The 27136-nt window shown below is 48.7% G+C and overlaps 1 protein-coding gene across 1 annotated transcript in view; it reads left to right on the top strand.

The window, feature by feature from the left end:
- The first annotated feature begins 22422 nt into the window (after positions 1 to 22422).
- Positions 22423 to 27136, top strand: part of LOC127375232 (storkhead-box protein 2) — a 93565-nt gene continuing 88851 nt past the window's right edge. The window contains exon 1 of the mRNA XM_051421221.1: positions 22423 to 23428. Coding sequence (XP_051277181.1) covers positions 23089 to 23428 — 340 coding nt within the window. The 5' untranslated portion in view covers positions 22423 to 23088. The remainder of the gene's footprint in view (positions 23429 to 27136) is intronic.

Here is a 27136-nt window from a genome sequence, read left to right as displayed (position 1 = left end):
CTCCTGAATGGCTGGCTGATTTTCAAAGGCCTCCTGATTGGCTGTCTGAGTGTTACACGCCTCCTGATTGGCTGCCTGAGTGTGACACGACTCCTGATTGGTTTGCTGAGTGTCAAAGGCCTACTGATTGGCTAGCTGAGTCTCAAAAGCCTCCTGATTGGCTGGCTGAGTGTTACACGCCTCCTGATTGGCTAGCTGAGTCTCAAAAGCCTCCTGATTGGCTGGCTGAGTGTCAAAGGCCTACTGATTGGCTAGCTGAGTCTCAAAAGCCTCCTGATTGGCTGGCTGAGTGTTACACGCCTCCTGATTGGTTGGCTGAGTTTTACACGTCTCCTGATTGGAAAGCAGAGTGTTAAACGCCTCCTGATTGGCTGGCTGAGTGTTACACACCTCCTGATTGGCTGGCTGAGTGTCACACGCTTCCTGATTGGCTGGCTGATTTTCAAAGGCCTTTTGATTGGCTGCCTGAGTGTTACACGCCTCCTGATTGGCTGCCTAAGTGTGACACACTTCCTTATTGGCTGGCCGAGTTTTACACGCCTCCTGATTGGCTGGCTGAGTGTTATACACCTCCTGATTGGCTGGCTGAGTATTACAAGCCCCCTGATTGGCTGGCTGAGTGTCACACGCCTCCTGATTGGATGGCTGAGTGTTACACGCCTCCTGATTGGCTGGCTGAGTGTCAAAGGCCTCCTGATTGGCTGGCTGAGTGTGACACGACTCCCTATTGGTTTGCTGAGTTTCACACGCCTCCTGATTGGCTGACTGAGTGTTACACGTCTCCTGATTGGCTGGCTGAGTGTGAGACGACTCCTGATTGGTTTGCTGAGTGTTACACACCTCCTGATTGGTGTACTGAGTGTTATATACCTCCTGATTGGTTGGCTGAGTGTGACAGGCGTCCTGATTGGCTGGGTGAGTGTCAAAGGACTCCTGATTGGCTGGCTGAGTCTCAAAAGCCTCCTTATTTGCTGCTTGAATGTTACACGCCTCCTGATTGGTTGGCTGAGTGTTACACGCCTCCTGATTGGAAAGCAGAGTGTTAAACGGCTCCTGATTGGCTGGCTGAGTGTTACACGCCTCCTGATTGAATGGCTGACTGTGACACGCCTCCTGAATGGCTGGCTGATTTTCAAAGGCCTCCTGATTGGCTGCCTGAGTGTTACACGCCTCCTGATTGGCTGCCTGAGTGTGACACGACTCCTGATTGGTTTGCTGAGTGTTACACGCCTACTGATTGGCTGACTGAGTGTTACACGCCTCCTGATTGGATGGCTGAGTGTTACACGCCTCCTGATTGGCTGGCTGAGTGTCAAAGGCCTACTGATTGGCTAGCTGAGTCTCAAAAGCCTCCTGATTGGCTAGCTGAGTGTTACACGCCTCCTGATTGGCTAGCTGAGTCTCAAAAGCCTCCTGATTGGCTGGCTGAGTGTCAAAGGCCTACTGATTGGCTAGCTGAGTCTCAAAAGCCTCCTGATTGGCTGGCTGAGTGTTACACGCCTCCTGATTGGTTGGCTGAGTTTTACACGCCTCCTGATTGGAAAGCAGAGTGTCACACGCTTCCTGATTGGCTGGCTGATTTTCAAAGGCCTTTTGATTGGCTGCCTGAGTGTTACACGCCTCCTGATTGGCTGCCTAAGTGTGACACACTTCCTTATTGGCTGGCCGAGTTTTACACGCCTCCTGATTGGCTGGCTGAGTGTTATACACCTCCTGATTGGCTGGCTGAGTATTACAAGCCCCCTGATTGGCTGGCTGAGTGTCACACGCCTCCTGATTGGCTGACTGAGTGTTACACGCGTTCTGATTTGCTGGCTGAGTGTGAGACGACTCCTGATTGGTTTGCTAAGTATTACCCACCTCCTGATTGGATGGCTGAGTGTTACACGCCTCCTGATTGGCTGGCTGAGTGTCAAAGGCCTCCTGATTGGCTGGCTGAGTGTGACACGACTCCCTATTGGTTTGCTGAGTGTCACACGCCTCCTGATTGGCTGACTGAGTGTTACACGTCTCCTGATTGGCTGGCTGAGTGTGAGACGACTCCTGATTGGTTTGCTGAGTGTTACACACCTCCTGATTGGTGTACTGAGTGTTATACACCTCCTGATTGGTTGGCTGAGTGTGACAGGCGTCCTGATTGGCTGGGTGAGTGTCAAAGGACTCCTGATTGGCTGGCTGAGTCTCAAAAGCCTCCTTATTTGCTGCTTGAATGTTACACGCCTCCTGATTGGTTGGCTGAGTATTACACGCCCCCTGATTGGCTGGCTGAGTGTTACACACCTCCTGATTGGCTGCCTGAGTGTGACACACTTCCTTATTGGCTGTCCGAGTTTTACACGCCTCCCTAATTGGCTGCCTGAGTGTGAAACGGCTCCTTATTGGCTGCCTGAGTGTTACAGGCCTCCTAATTGGCTGGCTGAGTGTTACATGCCCCCTGATTGGCTGGCTGAGTGTTACACGCCTCTAGAATGGCTAGCAGAGTGTTACACGCCTCCTGATTTGCTAGCTGAGTGTTACACGCCCCCTGATTGGCTGTCTGAGTGTTACACACCTCCTGATTGGCTGGCTGAGTGTAACATGCCCCCTGATTTGCTGTCTGAGTGTGACACGCCTCCTTATTGGGTGCCTGAGTGTTACACGCCTCCTAATTGGCTGGCTGAGTATTACACGCCTCCTGATTGGCTGGCTGAGTGTTACACGCCTCCTGATTGGCTGGCTGAGTGTTAAACGGCTCCTGATTGGCTGGCTGAATGTCAAAGGCCTCCTGATTGACTGGCTGTGTGTTACACCCGTCCTAATTTGCTGCCTGAGTGTGACACGCCTCCTTATTGGCTGCCTGAGTGTTACATGCCTCCTAATTGGCTGCCTGAGTGTTACACACCTCCTGATTGGCTGCCTGAGTGTGACACACTTCCTTATTGGCTGTCCGAGTTTTACACGCCTCCTGATTGGCTGGCTGAGTGTGACACACTTCCTTATTGGCTGGCCGAGTTTTACACGCCTGCTGATTGGCTGACTGAGTGTTACACGCCTCATGATTGGCTAGCTGAGTGTGATACGCCTCCTGATTGGCTGGCTGAGTGTCAAATGCCTCCCCATTGGCTGGCTTAGTGTTAAACGCCTCCTTATCGGCTGGCTGAATGTCACACGCCTCCTGATTGGCTGACTTAGTGTTACATGCCTCCTGATTGGCAAGCAGAGTGTTAAACGCCTCCTGATTGGTTGGCTGGGTTTCATCGGTCTCCTGATTGGCTGGCTGAGAGTCACACGCCTCCTGATTTGCTGGCTTTGTTTTAAACGCCTCCTGATTGGATGGCTGAGTGTTAAACACCTCCTGATTGGCTGGCTGAGTGTCAAAGGCCTCCTGATTGGCTGGCTTGGTGTCAAAAGCCTCCTGATTGGCTGCCTGCGTGTTACATGCCTCCTGATGGTTGGCTGAGTGTTACACGCCTCCTGATTGGCTGGCTGAGAGTGACACGCTTCCTGATTGGAAGGCAGAGTGTTAAACCCCCTCCTGATTGGCTGCCTGAGTTTGACACGCCTCTTGATTGGCTGGCTGAGTTCTACACGCCTCCTTATTGGCTGGCTGAGTGTGACACGCTTCCTGATTGGCAGGCAGAGTGTTAAACGCCTCCTGATTGGCTGGCTGAGTGTGACACGCTTCCTGATTGGCAGGCTGAGTGTTACACGCCTCCTCATTGGCTTCCTGAGTGTGACACGCCTCCTGATTGGCTGGCTGAGTGTTACATGCCTCCTGATTGGATGGCTTGGTGTTAAACGCCTCCTTATTGGCTGGCTGAGTGTCACACGCCTCCTGATTGGCTGACTGAGTGTTACACGACTCCTGATTGGTTTGCTGAGTGTTACACGCCTCCTTATTGGATGGCTGAGTGTGAGACGACTCCTGATTGGTTTGCTGAGTGTTACACACCTCCTGATTGGATGGCTGAGTGTTACACGCCTCCTGATTGGCTGGCTGAGTGTCAAAGGCCTTCTGATTGGCTGGCTGAGTGTGGCACGAATCCCTATTGGTTTGCTGAGTGTCACATGCCTCCTGATTGGCTGACTGAGTGTTACACGCCTACTGATTGGCTGGCTGAGTGTGAGACGACTCCTGATTGGTTTGCTGAGTGTTACACACCTCCTGATTTGCTGGCTGAGTGTGACACGCCTCCTGATTGGCTGGGTGAGAGTCAAAGGCCTCCTGATTGGCTGGCTGAGTCTCAAAAGCCTCCTTATTGGCTGCTTGAATGTTACACGCCTCCTGATTGGTTGGCTGAGTGTTACACGCCTCCTGATTGGAAAGCAGAGTGTTAAACGCCTCCTGATTGGTTCGCTGAGTGTTACACGCCTCCTGATTGAATGGCTGACTGTGACACGCCTCCTGAATGGCTGGCTGATTTTCAAAGGCCTCCTGATTGGCTGTCTGAGTGTTACACGCCTCCTGATTGGCTGCCTGAGTGTGACACGACTCCTGATTGGTTTGCTGAGTGTCAAAGGCCTACTGATTGGCTAGCTGAGTCTCAAAAGCCTCCTGATTGGCTGGCTGAGTGTTACACGCCTCCTGATTGGCTAGCTGAGTCTCAAAAGCCTCCTGATTGGCTGGCTGAGTGTCAAAGGCCTACTGATTGGCTAGCTGAGTCTCAAAAGCCTCCTGATTGGCTGGCTGAGTGTTACACGCCTCCTGATTGGTTGGCTGAGTTTTACACGTCTCCTGATTGGCTGGCTGAGTGTTACACACGTTCTGATTGGCTGGCTGTGAGTCAAAGGCTTACTGATTGGCTACCTGAGTGTTACACCCCTCCTAATTGGCTGCCTGAGTGTGAAACGGCTCCTTATTGGCTGCCTGAGTGTTACAGGCCTCCTAATTGGCTGGCTGAGTGTTACATGCCCCCCTGATTGGCTGTCTGAGTGTGACACGTCTCCTTATTGGCTGACTGAGTGTTACATGCCTCCTGATTGGCTGGCTGAGTGTGACACGCCTCCTGATTGGCTGCGCAAGTGTTACACGCCTCCTGATTGGCTGCCTGAGTGTGAAACGTCTCCTTATTGCCTGGCTGAGTGTGAAACGCTTCCTGATTGGCTGGCTGAGTGTTACACGCCTCTAGAATGGCTAGCAGAGTGTTACACGACTCCTGATTGGTTTGCTGAGTGTTACACGCCTCCTGATTGGATGGCTGAGTGTGAGACGACTCCTGATTGGTTTGCTGAGTGTTACACACCTCCTGATTGGATGGCTGAGTGTTACACGCCTCCTGATTGGCTGGCTGAGTGTCAAAGGCCTTCTGATTGGCTGGCTGAGTGTGGCACGAATCCCTATTGGTTTGCTGAGTGTCACATGCCTCCTGATTGGCTGACTGAGTGTTACACGCCTACTGATTGGCTGGCTGAGTGTGAGACGACTCCTGATTGGTTTGCTGAGTGTTACACACCTCCTGATTTGCTGGCTGAGTGTGACACGCCTCCTGATTGGCTGGGTGAGAGTCAAAGGCCTCCTGATTGGCTGGCTGAGTCTCAAAAGCCTCCTTATTGGCTGCTTGAATGTTACACGCCTCCTGATTGGTTGGCTGAGTGTTACACGCCTCCTGATTGGAAAGCAGAGTGTTAAACGCCTCCTGATTGGTTCGCTGAGTGTTACAAGCCTCCTGATTGAATGGCTGACTGTGACACGCCTCCTGAATGGCTGGCTGATTTTCAAAGGCCTCCTGATTGGCTGTCTGAGTGTTACACGCCTCCTGATTGGCTGCCTGAGTGTGACACGACTCCTGATTGGTTTGCTGAGTGTCAAAGGCCTACTGATTGGCTAGCTGAGTCTCAAAAGCCTCCTGATTGGCTGGCTGAGTGTTACACGCCTCCTGATTGGCTAGCTGAGTCTCAAAAGCCTCCTGATTGGCTGGCTGAGTGTCAAAGGCCTACTGATTGGCTAGCTGAGTCTCAAAAGCCTCCTGATTGGCTGGCTGAGTGTTACACGCCTCCTGATTGGTTGGCTGAGTTTTACACGTCTCCTGATTGGAAAGCAGAGTGTTAAACGCCTCCTGATTGGCTGGCTGAGTGTTACACACCTCCTGATTGGCTGGCTGAGTGTCACACGCTTCCTGATTGGCTGGCTGATTTTCAAAGGCCTTTTGATTGGCTGCCTGAGTGTTACACGCCTCCTGATTGGCTGCCTAAGTGTGACACACTTCCTTATTGGCTGGCCGAGTTTTACACGCCTCCTGATTGGCTGGCTGAGTGTTATACACCTCCTGATTGGCTGGCTGAGTATTACAAGCCCCCTGATTGGCTGGCTGAGTGTCACACGCCTCCTGATTGGATGGCTGAGTGTTACACGCCTCCTGATTGGCTGGCTGAGTGTCAAAGGCCTCCTGATTGGCTGGCTGAGTGTGACACGACTCCCTATTGGTTTGCTGAGTTTCACACGCCTCCTGATTGGCTGACTGAGTGTTACACGTCTCCTGATTGGCTGGCTGAGTGTGAGACGACTCCTGATTGGTTTGCTGAGTGTTACACACCTCCTGATTGGTGTACTGAGTGTTATATACCTCCTGATTGGTTGGCTGAGTGTGACAGGCGTCCTGATTGGCTGGGTGAGTGTCAAAGGACTCCTGATTGGCTGGCTGAGTCTCAAACGCCTCCTTATTTGCTGCTTGAATGTTACACGCCTCCTGATTGGTTGGCTGAGTGTTACACGCCTCCTGATTGGAAAGCAGAGTGTTAAACGGCTCCTGATTGGCTGGCTGAGTGTTACACGCCTCCTGATTGAATGGCTGACTGTGACACGCCTCCTGAATGGCTGGCTGATTTTCAAAGGCCTCCTGATTGGCTGCCTGAGTGTTACACGCCTCCTGATTGGCTGCCTGAGTGTGACACGACTCCTGATTGGTTTGCTGAGTGTTACACGCCTACTGATTGGCTGACTGAGTGTTACACGCCTCCTGATTGGATGGCTGAGTGTTACACGCCTCCTGATTGGCTGGCTGAGTGTCAAAGGCCTACTGATTGGCTAGCTGAGTCTCAAAAGCCTCCTGATTGGCTAGCTGAGTGTTACACGCCTCCTGATTGGCTAGCTGAGTCTCAAAAGCCTCCTGATTGGCTGGCTGAGTGTCAAAGGCCTACTGATTGGCTAGCTGAGTCTCAAAAGCCTCCTGATTGGCTGGCTGAGTGTTACACGCCTCCTGATTGGTTGGCTGAGTTTTACACGCCTCCTGATTGGAAAGCAGAGTGTCACACGCTTCCTGATTGGCTGGCTGATTTTCAAAGGCCTTTTGATTGGCTGCCTGAGTGTTACACGCCTCCTGATTGGCTGCCTAAGTGTGACACACTTCCTTATTGGCTGGCCGAGTTTTACACGCCTCCTGATTGGCTGGCTGAGTGTTATACACCTCCTGATTGGCTGGCTGAGTATTACAAGCCCCCTGATTGGCTGGCTGAGTGTCACACGCCTCCTGATTGGCTGACTGAGTGTTACACGCGTTCTGATTTGCTGGCTGAGTGTGAGACGACTCCTGATTGGTTTGCTAAGTATTACCCACCTCCTGATTGGATGGCTGAGTGTTACACGCCTCCTGATTGGCTGGCTGAGTGTCAAAGGCCTCCTGATTGGCTGGCTGAGTGTGACACGACTCCCTATTGGTTTGCTGAGTGTCACACGCCTCCTGATTGGCTGACTGAGTGTTACACGTCTCCTGATTGGCTGGCTGAGTGTGAGACGACTCCTGATTGGTTTGCTGAGTGTTACACACCTCCTGATTGGTGTACTGAGTGTTATACACCTCCTGATTGGTTGGCTGAGTGTGACAGGCGTCCTGATTGGCTGGGTGAGTGTCAAAGGACTCCTGATTGGCTGGCTGAGTCTCAAAAGCCTCCTTATTTGCTGCTTGAATGTTACACGCCTCCTGATTGGTTGGCTGAGTATTACACGCCCCCTGATTGGCTGGCTGAGTGTTACACACCTCCTGATTGGCTGCCTGAGTGTGACACACTTCCTTATTGGCTGTCCGAGTTTTACACGCCTCCTGATTGGCTGGCTGAGTGTGACACACTTCCTTATTGGCTGGCCGAGTTTTACACGCCTGCTGATTGGCTGACTGAGTGTTACACGCCTCATGATTGGCTAGCTGAGTGTGATACGCCTCCTGATTGGCTGGCTGAGTGTCAAATGCCTCCCCATTGGCTGGCTTAGTGTTAAACGCCTCCTTATCGGCTGGCTGAATGTCACACGCCTCCTGATTGGCTGACTTAGTGTTACACGCCTCCTGATTGGCAAGCAGAGTGTTAAACGCCTCCTGATTGGTTGGCTGGGTTTCATCGGTCTCCTGATTGGCTGGCTGAGAGTCACACGCCTCCTGATTTGCTGGCTTTGTTTTAAACGCCTCCTGATTGGATGGCTGAGTGTTAAACACCTCCTGATTGTCTGGCTGAGTGTCAAAGGCCTCCTGATTGGCTGGCTTGGTGTCAAAAGCCTCCTGATTGGCTGCCTGCGTGTTACATGCCTCCTGATGGTTGGCTGAGTGTTACACGCCTCCTGATTGGCTGGCTGAGAGTGACACGCTTCCTGATTGGAAGGCAGAGTGTTAAACCCCTCCTGATTGGCTGCCTGAGTTTGACACGCCTCTTGATTGGCTGGCTGAGTTCTACACGCCTCCTGATTGGCTGGCTGAGTGTGACACGCTTCCTGATTGGCAGGCAGAGTGTTAAACGCCTCCTGATTGGCTGGCTGAGTGTGACACGCTTCCTGATTGGCAGGCTGAGTGTTACACGCCTCCTCATTGGCTTCCTGAGTGTGACACGCCTCCTGATTGGCTGGCTGAGTGTTACATGCCTCCTGATTGGATGGCTTGGTGTTAAACGCCTCCTTATTGGCTGGCTGAGTGTCACACGCCTCCTGATTGGCTGACTGAGTGTTACACGACTCCTGATTGGTTTGCTGAGTGTTACACGCCTCCTGATTGGATGGCTGAGTGTGAGACGACTCCTGATTGGTTTGCTGAGTGTTACACACCTCCTGATTGGATGGCTGAGTGTTACACGCCTCCTGATTGGCTGGCTGAGTGTCAAAGGCCTTCTGATTGGCTGGCTGAGTGTGGCACGAATCCCTATTGGTTTGCTGAGTGTCACATGCCTCCTGATTGGCTGACTGAGTGTTACACGCCTACTGATTGGCTGGCTGAGTGTGAGACGACTCCTGATTGGTTTGCTGAGTGTTACACACCTCCTGATTTGCTGGCTGAGTGTGACACGCCTCCTGATTGGCTGGGTGAGAGTCAAAGGCCTCCTGATTGGCTGGCTGAGTCTCAAAAGCCTCCTTATTGGCTGCTTGAATGTTACACGCCTCCTGATTGGTTGGCTGAGTGTTACACGCCTCCTGATTGGAAAGCAGAGTGTTAAACGCCTCCTGATTGGTTCGCTGAGTGTTACACGCCTCCTGATTGAATGGCTGACTGTGACACGCCTCCTGAATGGCTGGCTGATTTTCAAAGGCCTCCTGATTGGCTGTCTGAGTGTTACACGCCTCCTGATTGGCTGCCTGAGTGTGACACGACTCCTGATTGGTTTGCTGAGTGTCAAAGGCCTACTGATTGGCTAGCTGAGTCTCAAAAGCCTCCTGATTGGCTGGCTGAGTGTTACACGCCTCCTGATTGGCTAGCTGAGTCTCAAAAGCCTCCTGATTGGCTGGCTGAGTGTCAAAGGCCTACTGATTGGCTAGCTGAGTCTCAAAAGCCTCCTGATTGGCTGGCTGAGTGTTACACGCCTCCTGATTGGTTGGCTGAGTTTTACACGTCTCCTGATTGGCTGGCTGAGTGTTACACACGTTCTGATTGGCTGGCTGTGAGTCAAAGGCTTACTGATTGGCTACCTGAGTGTTACACCCCTCCTAATTGGCTGCCTGAGTGTGAAACGGCTCCTTATTGGCTGCCTGAGTGTTACAGGCCTCCTAATTGGCTGGCTGAGTGTTACATGCCCCCTGATTGGCTGTCTGAGTGTGACACGTCTCCTTATTGGCTGACTGAGTGTTACATGCCTCCTGATTGGCTGGCTGAGTGTGACACGCCTCCTGATTGGCTGCGCAAGTGTTACACGCCTCCTGATTGGCTGCCTGAGTGTGAAACGTCTCCTTATTGCCTGGCTGAGTGTGACACGCTTCCTGATTGGCTGGCTGAGTGTTACACGCCTCTAGAATGGCTAGCAGAGTGTTACACGCCTCCTGATTTGCTAGCTGAGTGTTACACGCCCCCTGATTGGCTGGCTGAGTGTTACACGCCTCTAGAATGGCTAGCAGAGTGTTACACGCCTCCTGATTTGCTAGCTGAGTGTTACACGCCCCCTGATTGGCTGTCTGAGTGTTACACACCTCCTGATTGGCTGGCTGAGTGTAACATGCCCCCTGATTTGCTGTCTGAGTGTGACACGCCTCCTTATTGGGTGCCTGAGTGTTACACGCCTCCTAATTGGCTGGCTGAGTATTACACGCCTCCTGATTGGCTGGCTGAGTGTTACACGCCTCCTGATTGGCTGGCTGAGTGTTAAACGGCTCCTGATTGGCTGGCTGAATGTCAAAGGCCTCCTGATTGACTGGCTGTGTGTTACACCCGTCCTAATTTGCTGCCTGAGTGTGACACGCCTCCTTATTGGCTGCCTGAGTGTTACATGCCTCCTAATTGGCTGCCTGAGTGTTACACACCTCCTGATTGGCTGCCTGAGTGTGACACACTTCCTTATTGGCTGGCCGAGTTTTACACGCCTCCTGATTGGCTGGCTGAGTGTGACACACTTCCTTATTGGCTGGCCGAGTTTTACACGCCTGCTGATTGGATGACTGAGTGTTACACGCCTCATGATTGGCTAGCTGAGTGTGATACGCCTCCTGATTGGCTGGCTGAGTGTCAAATGCCTCCCCATTGGCTGGCTTAGTGTTAAACGCCTCCTTATTGGCTGGCTGAATGTCACACGCCTCCTGATTGGCTGACTTAGTGTTACACGCCTCCTGATTGGCAAGCAGAGTGTTAAACGCCTCCTGATTGGTTGGCTGGGTTTCATCGGTCTCCTGATTGGCTGGCTGAGAGTCACACGCCTCCTGATTTGCTGGCTTTGTTTTAAACGCCTTCTGATTGGCTGGCTGAGTGTTAAACGCCTCCTGATTGGCTGGCTGAGTGTCACACGCCTCTTGATTGGCTGACTGAGTGTTACCCGCCTCCTGATTGGCTGGCTGAGTGTGACACGCCTCCTGATTGGTTTGCTGAGTGTTGCACACCTCCTGATTGGATGGCTGAGTGTTACACACCTCCTGATTGTCTGGCTGAGTGTCAAAGGCCTCCTGATTGGCTGGCTTAGTGTCAAAAGCCTCCTGATTGGCTGCCTGCGTGTTACATGCCTCCTGATGGTTGGCTGAGTGTTACACGCCTCCTGATTGGCTGGCTGAGAGTGACACGCTTCCTGATTGGAAGGCAGAGTGTTAAACCCCTCCTGATTGGCTGGCTGAGTTTGACACGCCTCTTGATTGGCTGGCTGAGTTCTACACGCCTCCTGATTGGCTGGCTGAGTGTGACACGCTTCCTGATTGGCAGGCAGAGTGTTAAACGCCTCCTGATTGGCTGGCTGAGTGTGACACGCTTCCTGATTGGCAGGCTGAGTGTTACACGCCTCCTCATTGGCTTCCTGAGTGTGACACGCCTCCTGATTGGCTGGCTGAGTGTTACATGCCTCCTGATTGGATGGCTTGGTGTTAAACGCCTCCTTATTGGCTGGCTGAGTGTCACACGCCTCCTGATTGGCTGACTGAGTGTTACACGACTCCTGATTGGTTTGCTGAGTGTTACACGCCTCCTGATTGGATGGCTGAGTGTGAGACGACTCCTGATTGGTTTGCTGAGTGTTACACACCTCCTGATTGGATGGCTGAGTGTTACACGCCTCCTGATTGGCTGGCTGAGTGTCAAAGGCCTTCTGATTGGCTGGCTGAGTGTGGCACGAATCCCTATTGGTTTGCTGAGTGTCACATGCCTCCTGATTGGCTGACTGAGTGTTACACGCCTACTGATTGGCTGGCTGAGTGTGAGACGACTCCTGATTGGTTTGCTGAGTGTTACACACCTCCTGATTTGCTGGCTGAGTGTGACACGCCTCCTGATTGGCTGGGTGAGAGTCAAAGGCCTCCTGATTGGCTGGCTGAGTCTCAAAAGCCTCCTTATTGGCTGCTTGAATGTTACACGCCTCCTGATTGGTTGGCTGAGTGTTACACGCCTCCTGATTGGAAAGCAGAGTGTTAAACGCCTCCTGATTGGTTCGCTGAGTGTTACACGCCTCCTGATTGAATGGCTGACTGTGACACGCCTCCTGAATGGCTGGCTGATTTTCAAAGGCCTCCTGATTGGCTGTCTGAGTGTTACACGCCTCCTGATTGGCTGCCTGAGTGTGACACGACTCCTGATTGGTTTGCTGAGTGTCAAAGGCCTACTGATTGGCTAGCTGAGTCTCAAAAGCCTCCTGATTGGCTGGCTGAGTGTTACACGCCTCCTGATTGGCTAGCTGAGTCTCAAAAGCCTCCTGATTGGCTGGCTGAGTGTCAAAGGCCTACTGATTGGCTAGCTGAGTCTCAAAAGCCTCCTGATTGGCTGGCTGAGTGTTACACGCCTCCTGATTGGTTGGCTGAGTTTTACACGTCTCCTGATTGGAAAGCAGAGTGTTAAACGCCTCCTGATTGGCTGGCTGAGTGTTACACGCCTCCTGATTGGCTGGCTGAGTGTCACACGCTTCCTGATTGGCTGGCTGATTTTCAAAGGCCTTTTGATTGGCTGCCTGAGTGTTACACGCCTCCTGATTGGCTGCCTAAGTGTGACACACTTCCTTATTGGCTGGCCGAGTTTTACACGCCTCCTGATTGGCTGGCTGAGTGTTATACACCTCCTGATTGGCTGGCTGAGTATTACAAGCCCCCTGATTGGCTGGCTGAGTGTCACACGCCTCCTGATTGGATGGCTGAGTGTTACACGCCTCCTGATTGGCTGGCTGAGTGTCAAAGGCCTCCTGATTGGCTGGCTGAGTGTGACACGACTCCCTATTGGTTTGCTGAGTTTCACACGCCTCCTGATTGGCTGACTGAGTGTTACACGTCTCCTGATTGGCTGGCTGAGTGTGAGACGACTCCTGATTGGTTTGCTGAGTGTTACACACCTCCTGATTGGTGTACTGAGTGTTATACACCTCCTGATTGGTTGGCTGAGTGTGACAGGCGTCCTGATTGGCTGGGTGAGTGTCAAAGGACTCCTGATTGGCTGGCTGAGTCTCAAAAGCCTCCTTATTTGCTGCTTGAATGTTACACGCCTCCTGATTGGTTGGCTGAGTGTTACACGCCTCCTGATTGGAAAGCAGAGTGTTAAACGGCTCCTGATTGGCTGGCTGAGTGTTACACGCCTCCTGATTGAATGGCTGACTGTGACACGCCTCCTGAATGGCTGGCTGATTTTCAAAGGCCTCCTGATTGGCTGCCTGAGTGTTACACGCCTCCTGATTGGCTGCCTGAGTGTGACACGACTCCTGATTGGTTTGCTGAGTGTTACACGCCTACTGATTGGCTGACTGAGTGTTACACGCCTCCTGATTGGATGGCTGAGTGTTACACGCCTCCTGATTGGCTGGCTGAGTGTCAAAGGCCTACTGATTGGCTAGCTGAGTCTCAAAAGCCTCCTGATTGGCTAGCTGAGTGTTACACGCCTCCTGATTGGCTAGCTGAGTCTCAAAAGCCTCCTGATTGGCTGGCTGAGTGTCAAAGGCCTACTGATTGGCTAGCTGAGTCTCAAAAGCCTCCTGATTGGCTGGCTGAGTGTTACACGCCTCCTGATTGGTTGGCTGAGTTTTACACGCCTCCTGATTGGAAAGCAGAGTGTTAAACGCCTCCTGATTGGCTGGCTGAGTGTTACACACCTCCTGATTGGCTGGCTGAGTGTCACACGCTTCCTGATTGGCTGGCTGATTTTCAAAGGCCTTTTGATTGGCTGCCTGAGTGTTACACGCCTCCTGATTGGCTGCCTAAGTGTGACACACTTCCTTATTGGCTGGCCGAGTTTTACACGCCTCCTGATTGGCTGGCTGAGTGTTATACACCTCCTGATTGGCTGGCTGAGTATTACAAGCCCCCTGATTGGCTGGCTGAGTGTCACACGCCTCCTGATTGGCTGACTGAGTGTTACACGCGTTCTGATTTGCTGGCTGAGTGTGAGACGACTCCTGATTGGTTTGCTAAGTATTACCCACCTCCTGATTGGATGGCTGAGTGTTACACGCCTCCTGATTGGCTGGCTGAGTGTCAAAGGCCTCCTGATTGGCTGGCTGAGTGTGACACGACTCCCTATTGGTTTGCTGAGTGTCACCCGCCTCCTGATTGGCTGACTGAGTGTTACACGTCTCCTGATTGGCTGGCTGAGTGTGAGACGACTCCTGATTGGTTTGCTGAGTGTTACACACCTCCTGATTGGTGTACTGAGTGTTATACACCTCCTGATTGGTTGGCTGAGTGTGACAGGCGTCCTGATTGGCTGGGTGAGTGTCAAAGGACTCCTGATTGGCTGGCTGAGTCTCAAAAGCCTCCTTATTTGCTGCTTGAATGTTACACGCCTCCTGATTGGTTGGCTGAGTGTTACACGCCTCCTGATTGGAAAGCAGAGTGTTAAACGCCTCCTGATTGGCTGGCTGAGTGTTACACGCCTCCTGATTTAATGGCTGACTGTGACACGCCTCCTGAATGGCTGGCTGATTTTCAAAGGCCTCCTGATTGGCTGCCTGAGTGTAACACGCCTCCTGATTGGCTGCCTGAGTGTGACACGACTCCTGATTGGTTTGCTGAGTGTTACACGCCTACTGATTGGCTGACTGAGTGTTACACGCCTCCTGATTGGATGGCTGAGTGTTACACGCCTCCTGATTGGCTGGCTGAGTGTCAAAGGCCTCCTGATTGGCTGGCTGAGTGTGACACGACTCCCTATTGGTTTGCTGAGTGTCACACGCCTCCTGATTGGCTGACTGAGTGTTACACGTCTCCTGATTGGCTGGCTGAGTGTGAGACGACTCCTGATTGGTTTGCTGAGTGTTACACACCTCCTGATTGGTGTACTGAGCATTATACACCTCCTGATTGGTTGGCTGAGTGTGACAGGCGTCCTGATTGGCTGGGTGAGTGTCAAAGGCCTCCTGATTGGCTGGCTGAGTCTCAAAAGCCTCCTTATTTGCTGCCTGAGTGTTACACGCCTCCTGATTGGTTGGCTGAGTGTTACACGCCTCCTGATTGGAAAGCAGAGTGTTAAACGCCTCCCGATTGGCTGGCTGAGTGTTACACGCCTCCTGATTGGCTGGCTGACTGTGACACGCCTCCTGAATGTCTGGCTGAGTGTTACACGCCTCCTGATTGGCTGGCTGAGTATCACACGCCTCCTGATAGGCTGGCTGATTTTCAAAGGCCTCCTGATTTGCTTCCTGAGTGTTACACGCCTCCTGATTGGCTGCCTGAGTGTGACACACTTCCTTATTGGCTGGCCGAGTTTTACACGCCTCCTGATTGGCTGGCAGAGTGTGACACACTTCCTTATTGGCTGGCTGAGTGTTACACGCCTCCTGATTGGTTGGCTGAGTTTTACACGCCTCCTGATTGGAAAGCAGAGTGTTATACACCTCCTGATTGGCTGGCTGAGTATTACAAGCCCCCTGATTGGCTGGCTGAGTGTCACACGCCTCCTGATTGGCTGACTGAGTGTTACACGCGTTCTGATTGGCTGGCTGAGTGTGAGACGACTCCTGATTGGTTTGCTAAGTGTTACCCACCTCCTGATTGGATGGCTGAGTGTTACACGCCTCCTGATTGGCTGGCTGAGTGTCAAAGGCCTCCTGATTGGCTGGCTGAGTGTGACACGACTCCCTATTGGTTTGCTGAGTGTCACACGCCTCCTGATTGGCTGACTGAGTGTTACACGTCTCCTGATTGGCTGGCTGAGTGTGAGACGACTCCTGATTGGTTTGCTGAGTGTTACACACCTCCTGATTGGTGTACTGAGCGTTATACACCTCCTGATTGGTTGGCTGAGTGTGACAGGCGTCCTGATTGGCTGGGTGAGTGTCAAAGGCCTCCTGATTGGCTGGCTGAGTCTCAAAAGCCTCCTTATTTGCTGCCTGAGTGTTACACGCCTCCTGATTGGTTGGCTGAGTGTTACACGCCTCCTGATTGGAAAGCAGAGTGTTAAACGCCTCCCGATTGGCTGGCTGAGTGTTACACGCCTCCTGATTGGCTGGCTGACTGTGACACGCCTCCTGAATGTCTGGCTGAGTGTTACACGCCTCCTGATTGGCTGGCTGAGTATCACACGCCTCCTGATAGGCTGGCTGATTTTCAAAGGCCTCCTGATTTGCTTCCTGAGTGTTACACGCCTCCTGATTGGCTGCCTGAGTGTGACACACTTCCTTATTGGCTGGCCGAGTTTTACACGCCTCCTGATTGGCTGGCAGAGTGTGACACACTTCCTTATTGGCTGGCCGAGTTTTACACGCCTGCTGATTGGCTGACTGAGTGTTACACGCCTCATGATTGGCTAGCTGAGTGTGATACGCCTCCTGATTGGCTGGCTGAGTGTCAAATGCCTCCCCATTGGCTGGCTTAGTGTTAAACGCCTCCTTATTGGCTGGCTGAATGTCACACGCCTCCTGATTGGCTGACTTAGTGTTACACGCCTCCTGATTGGCAAGCAGAGTGTTAAACGCCTCCTGATTGGTTGGCTGGGTTTCATAGGTCTCCTGATTGGCTGGCTGAGAGTCACAAGCCTCCTGATTGGCTGGCTTTGTTTTAAACGCCTTCTGATTGGCTGGCTGAGTGTTAAACGCCTCCTGATTGGCTGGCTGAGTGTCACACGCCTCCTGATTGGCTGACTGAGTGTTACACGCCTCCTGATTGGCTGGCTGAGTGTGACACGCCTCCTGATTGGTTTGCTGAGTGTTGCACACCTCCTGATTGGATGGCTGAGTGTTACACACCTCCTGATTGTCTGGCTGAGTGTCAAAGGCCTTCTGATTGGCTGGCTTAGTGTCAAAAGCCTCCTGATTGGCTGCCTGAGTGTTACACGCCTCCTGATTGGTTGGCTGAGTGTTACACGCCTCCTGATTGGGTGGCTGAGAGTGACACGCTTCCTGATTGGAAGGCAGAGTGTTAAACCCCTCCTGATTGGCTGGCTGAGTTTGACACGCCTCCTGATTGGCTGGCTGAGTTCTACACGCCTCCTGATTGGCTTGCTGAGTGTCAAAGTCCTCCTGATTGGCTGGCTGAGTCTCAAAAGCCTCCTGATTGGCTGGCTGAGTGTTACAGGCCTCCTGATTGGCTGGCTGAGTCTCAAAAGCCTCCTGATTGGTTGGCTGAGTGTTACACCCCTCCTGATTGTCTGGCTTAGTGTCACACGCCTCCTGATTGGCTGACTGAGTGTTACACGCCTCCTGATTGGATGGCTGAGTGTTACACGCCTCCTGATTGGCTGGCTGAGTGTCAAAGTCCTCCTGATTGGCTGGCTGAGTCTCAAAAGCCTCCTGATTGGCTGGCTGAGTGTCAAATGTCTTCCGAGTGGCTGGCTCCTGATTGGATGGCTGAGTGTTAAACGCCTCCTAATTGGCTGGCTGAGTGTCACACGCCTCCTGATTGGCTGGCTCAGAGTAAAACGCCACCTGATTGGCTGGCTGAGTGTCAAATGCCTTCCGAGTGGCTGGCTTAGTTTTAAACGCCTTCTGATTGGCTGGCTGAGTGTTAAACGCCTCCTAATTGGCTGGCTGAGTGTCACACGCCTCCTGATTAGCTGACTGAGTGTTACACGCCTCCTGATTGGCTGGCTGAGTTGACACGACTCCTGATTGGTTTGCTGAGTGTTGCACACCTCCTGATTGGATGGCCGAGTGTCAAAGGCCTCCTGATTGACTGGCTTAGTCTCAAAAGCCTCCTTATTGGCTGCCTGAGTGTTACACGCCTCCTGATTGGTTGGCTGAGTGTTACACGCCTCCTGATTGGCTGGCTGAGTGTGAGACGACTCCTGATTGGTTTGCTGAGTGTTACACACCTCCTGATTCGATGGCTGAGTGTTACACGCCTCCTGATTGGCTGGCTGAGTGTCAAAGGCCTCCTGATTGGCTGGCTGAGTCTCAAAAGCCTCCTGATTGGCTGCCTGAGTGTTACATGCCTCCTGGTTGGCTGGCTGAGTGTCACACGCCTCCTGATTGGTTGACTGAGTGTTACACGCCTCCTTATTGGCTGGCTGAGTGTGAGACGACTCCTGATTGGTTTGCTGAGTGTTACACACCTCCTGAGTGGATGGCTGAGTGTTACACGCCTCCTGATTTGCTGGCTGAGTCTCAAAAGCATCCTGATTGGCTGTCTGAGTGTTACACGCCTCTTTATTGGTTGGCTGAGTGTTACACGGCTCCTGATTGGTATCCTGAGTGTCAAACGCCTCTGGATTGGTTGGCTGAGTGTTACACGGCTCCTGATAGGAAGGCAGAGTGTTACACGCCTCCTGATTGGCTGGCTGAGTGTCAAAGGCCTCCTGATTGGCTGACTGGGTCTCATAGGCCTCCTGATTGGCTGGCTGAGAGTCAAACGCCTCCTGATTGGCTGGCTTAGTGTTAAATGCCTCCTGATTGGCTTGCTGAGTGTTGCACACCTCCTGATTGGATGGCTGAGTAGTACGCGCCTCCTGATTGGCTGGCTGAGTGTCAAAGGCCTCCTGATTGACTGGCTGAGTCTCAAAAGCCTCCTAATTGGCTGCCTGAGTGTTACACGCCTCCTGATTGGTTGGCTGAGTGTTACACGCCTCCTGATTGGCTGGCTGAGTGTTAAACGCCTCCTGATTGGCTGACTGAGTGTCACACGCCAAGAATAATAATAAGTATGGGGAAGAGTATTATTGTGCTTTTCAAGGCACAATAACTAGAAAATTCCTAAAGAAATTTTGATTGTGCCTTGCTCTGGCCCATATGTCAATACCATGTCTTGTTCTCTAGCACGCTAGCGCGAGCATATTGATGCCATGTCATTCTCTTTAGCTAGCTAGCTAGAGCTAGCACACATAAACACAATAACCAAAGCTAGTGCTTAGCTACGTGCTAATCGCTAACCATGCCGTAATTGCTAGCTAAGCGCTAACCGCTAATCGCTAGCTCACTACTTATCACTAGCCATGCACTAATTGCTAGCTAAGCGCTAATCGCTAGCTAAGTGCTAGCTTTGGTTAATGTGTTTAATTGTATTATGCTCCTGAAGGAGTGCTAATGTAAATTAAGGAACAGCTCATAGTAGGGTAAAATATTTTAGATGCATTTCACTTATTTTGTGTTAATATTAAAATCATTCAGCTTTAAATTGTTTGTTTATTAGCCACTTTCTAATTATCTTTAGCTAGCCAGCTAGCTAGCGCTAGCTTATTAATGCCTTCTCAGCCTCTGTAGCTAGCTATGTGTGGGTGTGTGTGTGTGTGTGTGCGTGTGTGTGTGTGTGTGTGAGAGGCAGGCTTTGGTTGTCGTGGCAACCAGGGGAGACCACTTGAGACTCTTGAGAAAGACAGAAACATTTAAAATGAATCCCCTCGAACCCATGGCCAGGAACGACCGAAATGAAAACAGAAAAGACCATGAGCGTCGTCATCTTGTTGACTATAGGACTGCTGAGTTTCAGTGGCTAAAGTTAAAAAATGTGACCTCGGGAGATTGAGAAAGGAGAGGTTCAACGAGCTTCTTTCAAAATTCCTCCTCTACATTTAACACGGGAGTAGATGGGGCTGTGAGAGGGTGTTGCTGGCGCATCAGTGCGTCTCCCGCCAAAAGTATTTGTCTGACAGCTTCAGCAGTGGTATCCCTGCGACCCCAACGAATTTACCTACATTTCTATCTACAAATTATTTCTGTAGAGTGACATTTGTGGCCTTGAGAGCAGTTTACAAATTTATTTTTCGACAAATTTTTCTCTCTCCCCACACTCTAGCGATGATGTCACGCACTCTAGCGGTTGAACATTCTCGCAATACACACCCATTAATTTTTTGGACCGGTTTTTGGCGATTTATTGGCAAACTGTTTGGCGAAACGCTTAGAAAAGTCATAGCACACCATTCCTGGCCGAGCTGCACGTTTTGATACCTTTTTTGTGTATGTGCGACCAAAACTGCGGGAGGAGAAGCGTGCCAAAAAACGTACGGAAGAATAATAATAAGTATGAGGGAGAGTAGTATTGTGCTTTTCAAGGCACAATAATAAGTATGGGGAAGAGTAGTATTGTGCTTTTCAAGGCACAATAATAAGCCCGAGGGATAATAGTGTTGTGCTTTTCAAAGCACAATAATTATAATTTTTTTCTTGCCGCATATTTGGCACCCCTCACTAGGTGGCGCCCTAGGCAAGCGCCTATGTCGCCTGTAGGAAGGACTGCCACTGCCTACATCCCTGCAGTCATCACTGGAAACAAATGTCGCTACACAAGCAGATAGCGGAACCTACGTCACCTTCCAGACAGGGAATACCACCGCGACCGGCAAGAAGAAAGGAGGGGGACTGGCCGTGCTCATAAACAACAGGTGGTGTAACCCCGGGCATGTCTCTGTGAAAGAGCGTGTCTGCAGCCTGGACATCGAGCTGGTGCCAAAGAAAAATGCTGCAAATACCAAAAACACACAAAACCCCAAAACAACTGCAAGAGAGAAATGCTGCAAATTCACTCCTCAAAACGGAAGTGCGCCAGGCCACTATGGGGACCCGACCTGAGGGATGGACCAGTCCAGTGGGACCAGATCCGAAAGACAAGAAGAAGAAGAAGAAGAAGAAGAAGAAGAAGAAGAAGAAAGTTGACTAAGTTTTGGAGAGGAGAGTAAAAAGGTACGTTTTCCTTTATGTCTTTTTTAAACACTTGGCCGTAATCTTTTATAACATAATTATATTATAATATTATAGAAGAATATTTTTCTATAATGGAATAATTATGATAATATTCTTCTATAATACTATAATAATATAATTATAATATTATAATCCACACTGTGACTGCAGGACTACAAACGAAACACCCTGGGGCCTCCATCATGAATCACAGGGGACTTCAACCATGTTTCTCTCTCGTCCACACTCCCAACCTTCCACCAGTTTGTCACATGCACCACCAGAGACAATAAGACATTGGACCTGCTGTATGCAAATGCTCCTGTTTTTTATATCTGTAGCCTATTTTTTTCACTCAAATGTTGCTATGACAAGTGAATTTCCCCATTGTGGGATTAATAAAATGATCTATCTATCACCTTGAAAATAATGGAGGCATCTTAATCATATAGAATTTAAAGTTAGCAAGCAGACAATTAGCTAACGTTAGCTGTGATAGCTGACATTAGCTAACATTTGTACTTGTTCCAATGGACCTTGGCCAGATCAGCATAACAATGGGAGTTTTAGGTGAACATCTGGAAGCCATTGCTGTGTGTGTGATCAGAAGCTTCAGAGCAGCTGACCTCGGGTTCAGAAGAGGAGTGCTGTTTTCTCTTGCAGACGAAGACTGGTTTAAAACTCCTACCTACAACGCACAAGCCTTTTGCACTATTTATATTTAATTTCCACTTTAGTAGTTTAGTAGTTTTAGTTTCTTAGTTTTAGTCAAGTTTATTTTTTCTGCTTATATTTTGCACTTCATCTCCTACTTGAACAATGCATAGTGTATATACTTTAATTTATAGTTTTTATATCTTCAAAATATTAATAATATTAGTAATATTTTTATTGTGATATTCTTTCTCTGTTTTTGCACTATTTTGCCCTATTGCTGCTGTGTCAACCTGAATTTCTCCTAAGGGGGATAAATAAAGGAATATCTTATCTTATCTTATCTTAGTATGCAGATATGTAAATAACACCATCCTAACCCCTCCCCTCAAAGCAAAAAATGGTAACAGAAAGTTGAAACTGAAAACTAGTGAAAAAAAAAAAAGAAGATTGTCACTGAAACACAAATAAAATTAAATATATTTTTTCAGTGGAACCAATACAAGCATTTCAATGCCAATGTTTTTCAGTTCAGGTTTTGTTTTCAATGCCACGTTTTATTTTCGATTCCAAAATGTAATGCCACTGTTTTAACCTCATAAGAAACACCTTCACACAAATCAATATCGTCTCTGTCAACCTACAACTATACAAAATAAATGAACGAAAGATACACCCTTTTTTTGAGAAAATTGTGTTTTGTGACACGTCATACCGAACATCACCCAATTTTTAATGGATTGGTGGTGGGGCTCCATAGCCTAATCCGATGTTGTGTCATAATAAACTTCCCTGCCGTGAAAAGCCGTGGGGTGAAATTATAACTATTTGCTCCCAATGGAGTTGTTGCGTTGAAAGTCTTAATTTGAAATTTTGACCGGAAGTTAGTGTTTTCAGTCCTGTTAACGCAGCTCAGTAACGATGCCTGTAACACTCGAATAAAACACTCCTGTATACGCTGTGTTCTCGCGCACCGCACTGGAGCGTGCGCAAGACAGGACATTATTCACAGTTGGAGAGAGCTCGCCTTCTCGAGGATACAGATAAGATACAGGCGTTCCACGAGACCGAGTTGCTGCCTATCAACGAAAGACGGGGGACTCGCCACATCTGTTGCCGAGGTTAATTCATTATCACGTTAGCATCCAGCTAGCAATCTAACGTATATTTCAAGGTACCCAACGTAACAGCAAGGTTTACATTACTGCGAACATGACGAATGTCATCTCTCGTTTGTGGTGGACAGCGTTCGACATGAGTCTTCAGTAAATACTTTAGTAAATACTGTAAACAGGTCAATATATTACGACCGGAGAAAAAGACGTAGCCTAACATAAACGTGTGGGAATGGGTTTCATGTAAGTCAAGGGAGCTAGCAGGCTAGCTTCATGGAAATACAGATTTAGGTTAGGCGGCTGCTGCAGAGTGTAGCTTGTAGCTACACACCCTGCTAGCTAACATGGACTGTTTGCTTCCTATCGAGTCTGACGGTGTCTCAGATAGGTAAATATAATGATATTACTGCATTCATTAGTCAGCTAGAAGGACGACGCGACAATGGAGTCTTTCCTGCAGATAGCTCCCCATTCCCTGGCTATAGTTCTGTCCAGGGTCGGGGCTGTGGAGGCGGTGGGGGCGGTCGGGGTATCAGAGAGTGACGAGCTGCCGAGACACCACACCGGCTATGAGATTTTTGCTGATTTCAAAGCAGAAAATACACAGCAACATGTGTGGAACCAGCGGATTACAGAGGCTGTGTCCGAGACCTTCTTTCTTGGATGGATAGACGAGCATGTCCTGTTGATACAGGGGAAGGAGGACCATCTGGAGGTGCTGAGAGAGGGATGGATGCGGAGGTCCCTCAATCCGCCACGGGGATTCACCATCAAATACCTGGGTAAGGCCTCCACATCCACCCCTGAATGCTTAGGATTAGGCCGATTAATTTGCATGTGCATGTGAGTGTGTTTTCATTGATATTATAAGACAGGACTACCTCTGTGCAGCACCTATACATTTATTCTGCTCCTCATCATCAACCATCATATCCTGTTGAACTATTACTCTGTCGCATTTAGGATAATTCTAAAACTGATAAGTCAGAAATTCCGTTGGCATGTGCCACATTTAGCATTTAAAAAGCAATTACATAATTTACTATTTTCTAAAATGTACTAAATAATTGTCTCTTGCACTTGTTAATCAACCTGACATCTAACAAAATAGTAACTAATTTGTCAGTGTTATACTAACAGCCAGTGATATAGGAGGAGGAAGTGAAAAAGACTTAACATCAATTATATCAGCCTTTTATTTCATAAAGCAGTGTTTTTCAGCTTAACATATTAATGTTGTGACTTTATGATGCTGCCATGGTGCAGGTAGTACTGGTAAAACGGTTTATTGTTGGGTCTAGGGGATATAATTACCACTACCCAAACCTATATTGCTGTACCAACTACCAAAGGGGCCACAACATACGCTGACTGTGAAATAGCCAGAATCTTAAAAAAATACTCTGAAACAAATTTTTTATCATACTGCCCATCGCTACAAAAAAGGATGCAGGCCTTATTTACCATGGTGCCTCCACTCCTTCCCTTGTAGTGTCATTCCCTTGTGTCGCAAACTGTGACAAATACTGGCTACTGTATCTTTAGCAGGTGATTGGCCATAACATTATGACCACAGACAGGTGAAGTGAATAACACTGATTATCTTGTTATCATGGCTCCTGTCAGCGGGTGGGATATATTGGGCAGCAAGTGAACATTTTGTCCTTAAGTTGATGTGTTAGAAGCACGAAAAATGGGCAGTGTGAGGATTTGAGCAACTTTGACAAGGGCCAAATTGTGATGGCTAGATGACTGGCTCAGAGCATCTCTAAAAGTGCAGCTCTTGTGTGGTGTTCCCTGTCTGCAGGGGTCAGTACCCATCAAAAGTGGTCCAAGTAAGGAAAAGCATTGGACCGGCACAGGGTCATGGGCGACCAAGGCTCACTAATGCACATGTGAATCGTATAGTCAAATCCCACAGACAAGCTACTGTAGCTCAAATTACTGAAAAGTTAATACTGGTTCTGACTGAAAGGTTTCAGAACACACAGTGCATCACAGTTTGTTGTTGTTGTATAGGGCTGCATAGCCGCAGACCAGTCAGGGTGCCCAGGTGGTTATATTGCTATGTCTGATTGGAATAAGTGACTGTAGTTGTGCTTCAGTGCAAAGGTATCTATTCTTTTGCCCCATCAAAAGTGTTTCATTGTTTCCAGAAGCCTAATACATAATCTGCCACTGATATGGAGCTGCCACTGACTTGGGGTGATATGTTTTATTCAAAAGCAGTTAAATTGTTAATGTAAATGTATTCCATAAAGACAAGCCGTAATTGTGACTTTTTTTGTTTTTGAAATGATGAATTGTCTGTAGAACAACTTAACTGATTGTTGTAGAGACGAGAAACAATCCCCTTTGCTGTTGCTTCACTGAGCTTGCATAGATAGTTGGCTTATCATTCCTACTGGTTGTCCTTCACACCACTATAAATGAACACAAGAAGAGCAAAGATCTTGGTTAAAGAACACAGTTGCTTATTGTTTATGGCTATTTTGGAGTTACAAATTGTCATTAATTTGTATTATTTCATATCAGAATTTGTAATGTTGTGCATTTGGAATTTCCTACACTGAACAAACATTATACCTATACTATTAATAATATTGCATTGCATTTTATTGGGGTGTAACACCTTTTTACTTTGTCGTTTGTTTTTTGTGTGCCCACCTTAAGGTGTGTGCCCCAGTCTGGCCCTCACATTGGAACATTTCCAAGACCCACTCCTGGGAATAAAGATCTTGGACCAGATGTATAAACAATGCATATGCACAAACAAAACATGCATAAGCCATGTCCCACACATTAATTACTATTAATAAAAATAGACTGCCGTGTTTACCTGGCTATTAACAGCCACAGTCGTGCCTAATGACAGCTGCTTGGGCATTGTTGGAGAGCCTTGTCAATGTGGCACAATCAGTTAAACTGCACTACTTCTTCTTTGCCGTTACTTTAATTGTATGCATGCATATTTCTGTCTTACACTGTTGTATCTGACCCCTGCTGACTGTGGCCCAACATATATGATTCATACGTTGCCATCTATTCAGTGCGGCCTTGTGCTCCGTATGAAAGCCTCTGCATTTGTTATGTTTGTATATATAAATATTTTTATTTGTCGCCCATGTGTATACACTTAGATGGTAGAAATTTGTCAAATGTCAGAGATTTTGACGCACTAATATCTCTTAAAAATATCACATCATGAAGTAGTTGAAGATTTTATCCGTGGTGCCTTGGAATATTCTTGTCTTTTTAATCTGTTTACATTAGGGCTGCAACGATTCCTCGGGTACCTCGAGTAACTCAATTACAAAAAATGATCGAGGAATTTCCTCTGCCTCGAAGCCTCGTTTAATTAAATTAAAAACTCACGTTTCGCACAAATTCTTTTTAGTGTGACACAATGTGCAACAGCGTTATTTTTTCAGTAACAGAGTAATCTAATTAATTACTTTTCCCATCGTTGCAACGCCGTTACCATTACTGAGAATGTAAAGTGGCGCGTAACTTGCGTTACGTTACAATGGCGACGAGCCAGGGAAATTCAAAGGTAGTGTTTTCAAACTGGAAGTACCGACACTACTTCTCGCTTACTGAAGCCAAAGGCAAGAATGTTTATGTAACATGCACTATGCCCAGGAAAAAAGACGTGTGCCTCAAGCAACTCAAATCTTATGAAGCACCTCACAGCAACACATGCTAACACGCCACTTGGTGCTGCTGCTAACCCAACCTCAAGCCCAGATGCAGCTAGCGTGAGCTCCAGCGAAGGAGACACATTTTTATTTTATTTTTGATACTTAGAAAAAATAAGTGGGAAACAATTTTATTTATTTTATGTCTCAGGAAATGAAGTGAATTTGAATGAAGTAATTGTATTTATTTATATTGGAAATTTGAAATGGTTTACTACTTTACATAATATGTATAATGATAATAAATACATGTAAATTTTTCTTAAATAAGAAACAAATTGTTTTTATTATTAAGTGATCTGTCTTGTTTTCAATTGTATATTTAAAATTGGGCTTTAATTAAGCTGTATGTTTTATCCGATTACTCGATTAATTGATGGAATATTCGATAGAATACTCGATTACCAAAATATTCGATAGCTGCAGCCCTAGTCTACATCTCATTCTCTTTGTTCACCTATCTGCAGAGGTAGCAATGGTTAAGTGTTGTTTTCAGGATGGAATGAGTTGAGGTATTTGTACTTGGTGTCAGTGGTTCCCTAACAGTGGATTTTACAGCTGTGTGTGGTCAGAAATGAGCAGGGGCTCTGTGTGAAAAATTGTACAGTACCTTGTTAACACCAGTGGGAAAATTAAGTAACTGCTACAGCCAAAGTGCCCTGTGTATGGTCTTTTTTAAATATTCATGCTTTGGTTCAGGATACCAACACAATAGTACAAAATATATTGTTTTCCGGGTATTTTCAAGAATTGCGTTATTTATAGCTCAGGAGGTAGAGCGGGTTGTCCACT

The sequence above is a fragment of the Dicentrarchus labrax genome, unplaced genomic scaffold (assembly GCF_905237075.1).
Source record: "Dicentrarchus labrax unplaced genomic scaffold, dlabrax2021, whole genome shotgun sequence".
NCBI classification, from domain to species: domain Eukaryota; kingdom Metazoa; phylum Chordata; class Actinopteri; family Moronidae; genus Dicentrarchus; species Dicentrarchus labrax.
Note: the sequence above shows the minus strand (reverse complement) of the source record. Positions and strands in the feature narration are given on the sequence as shown.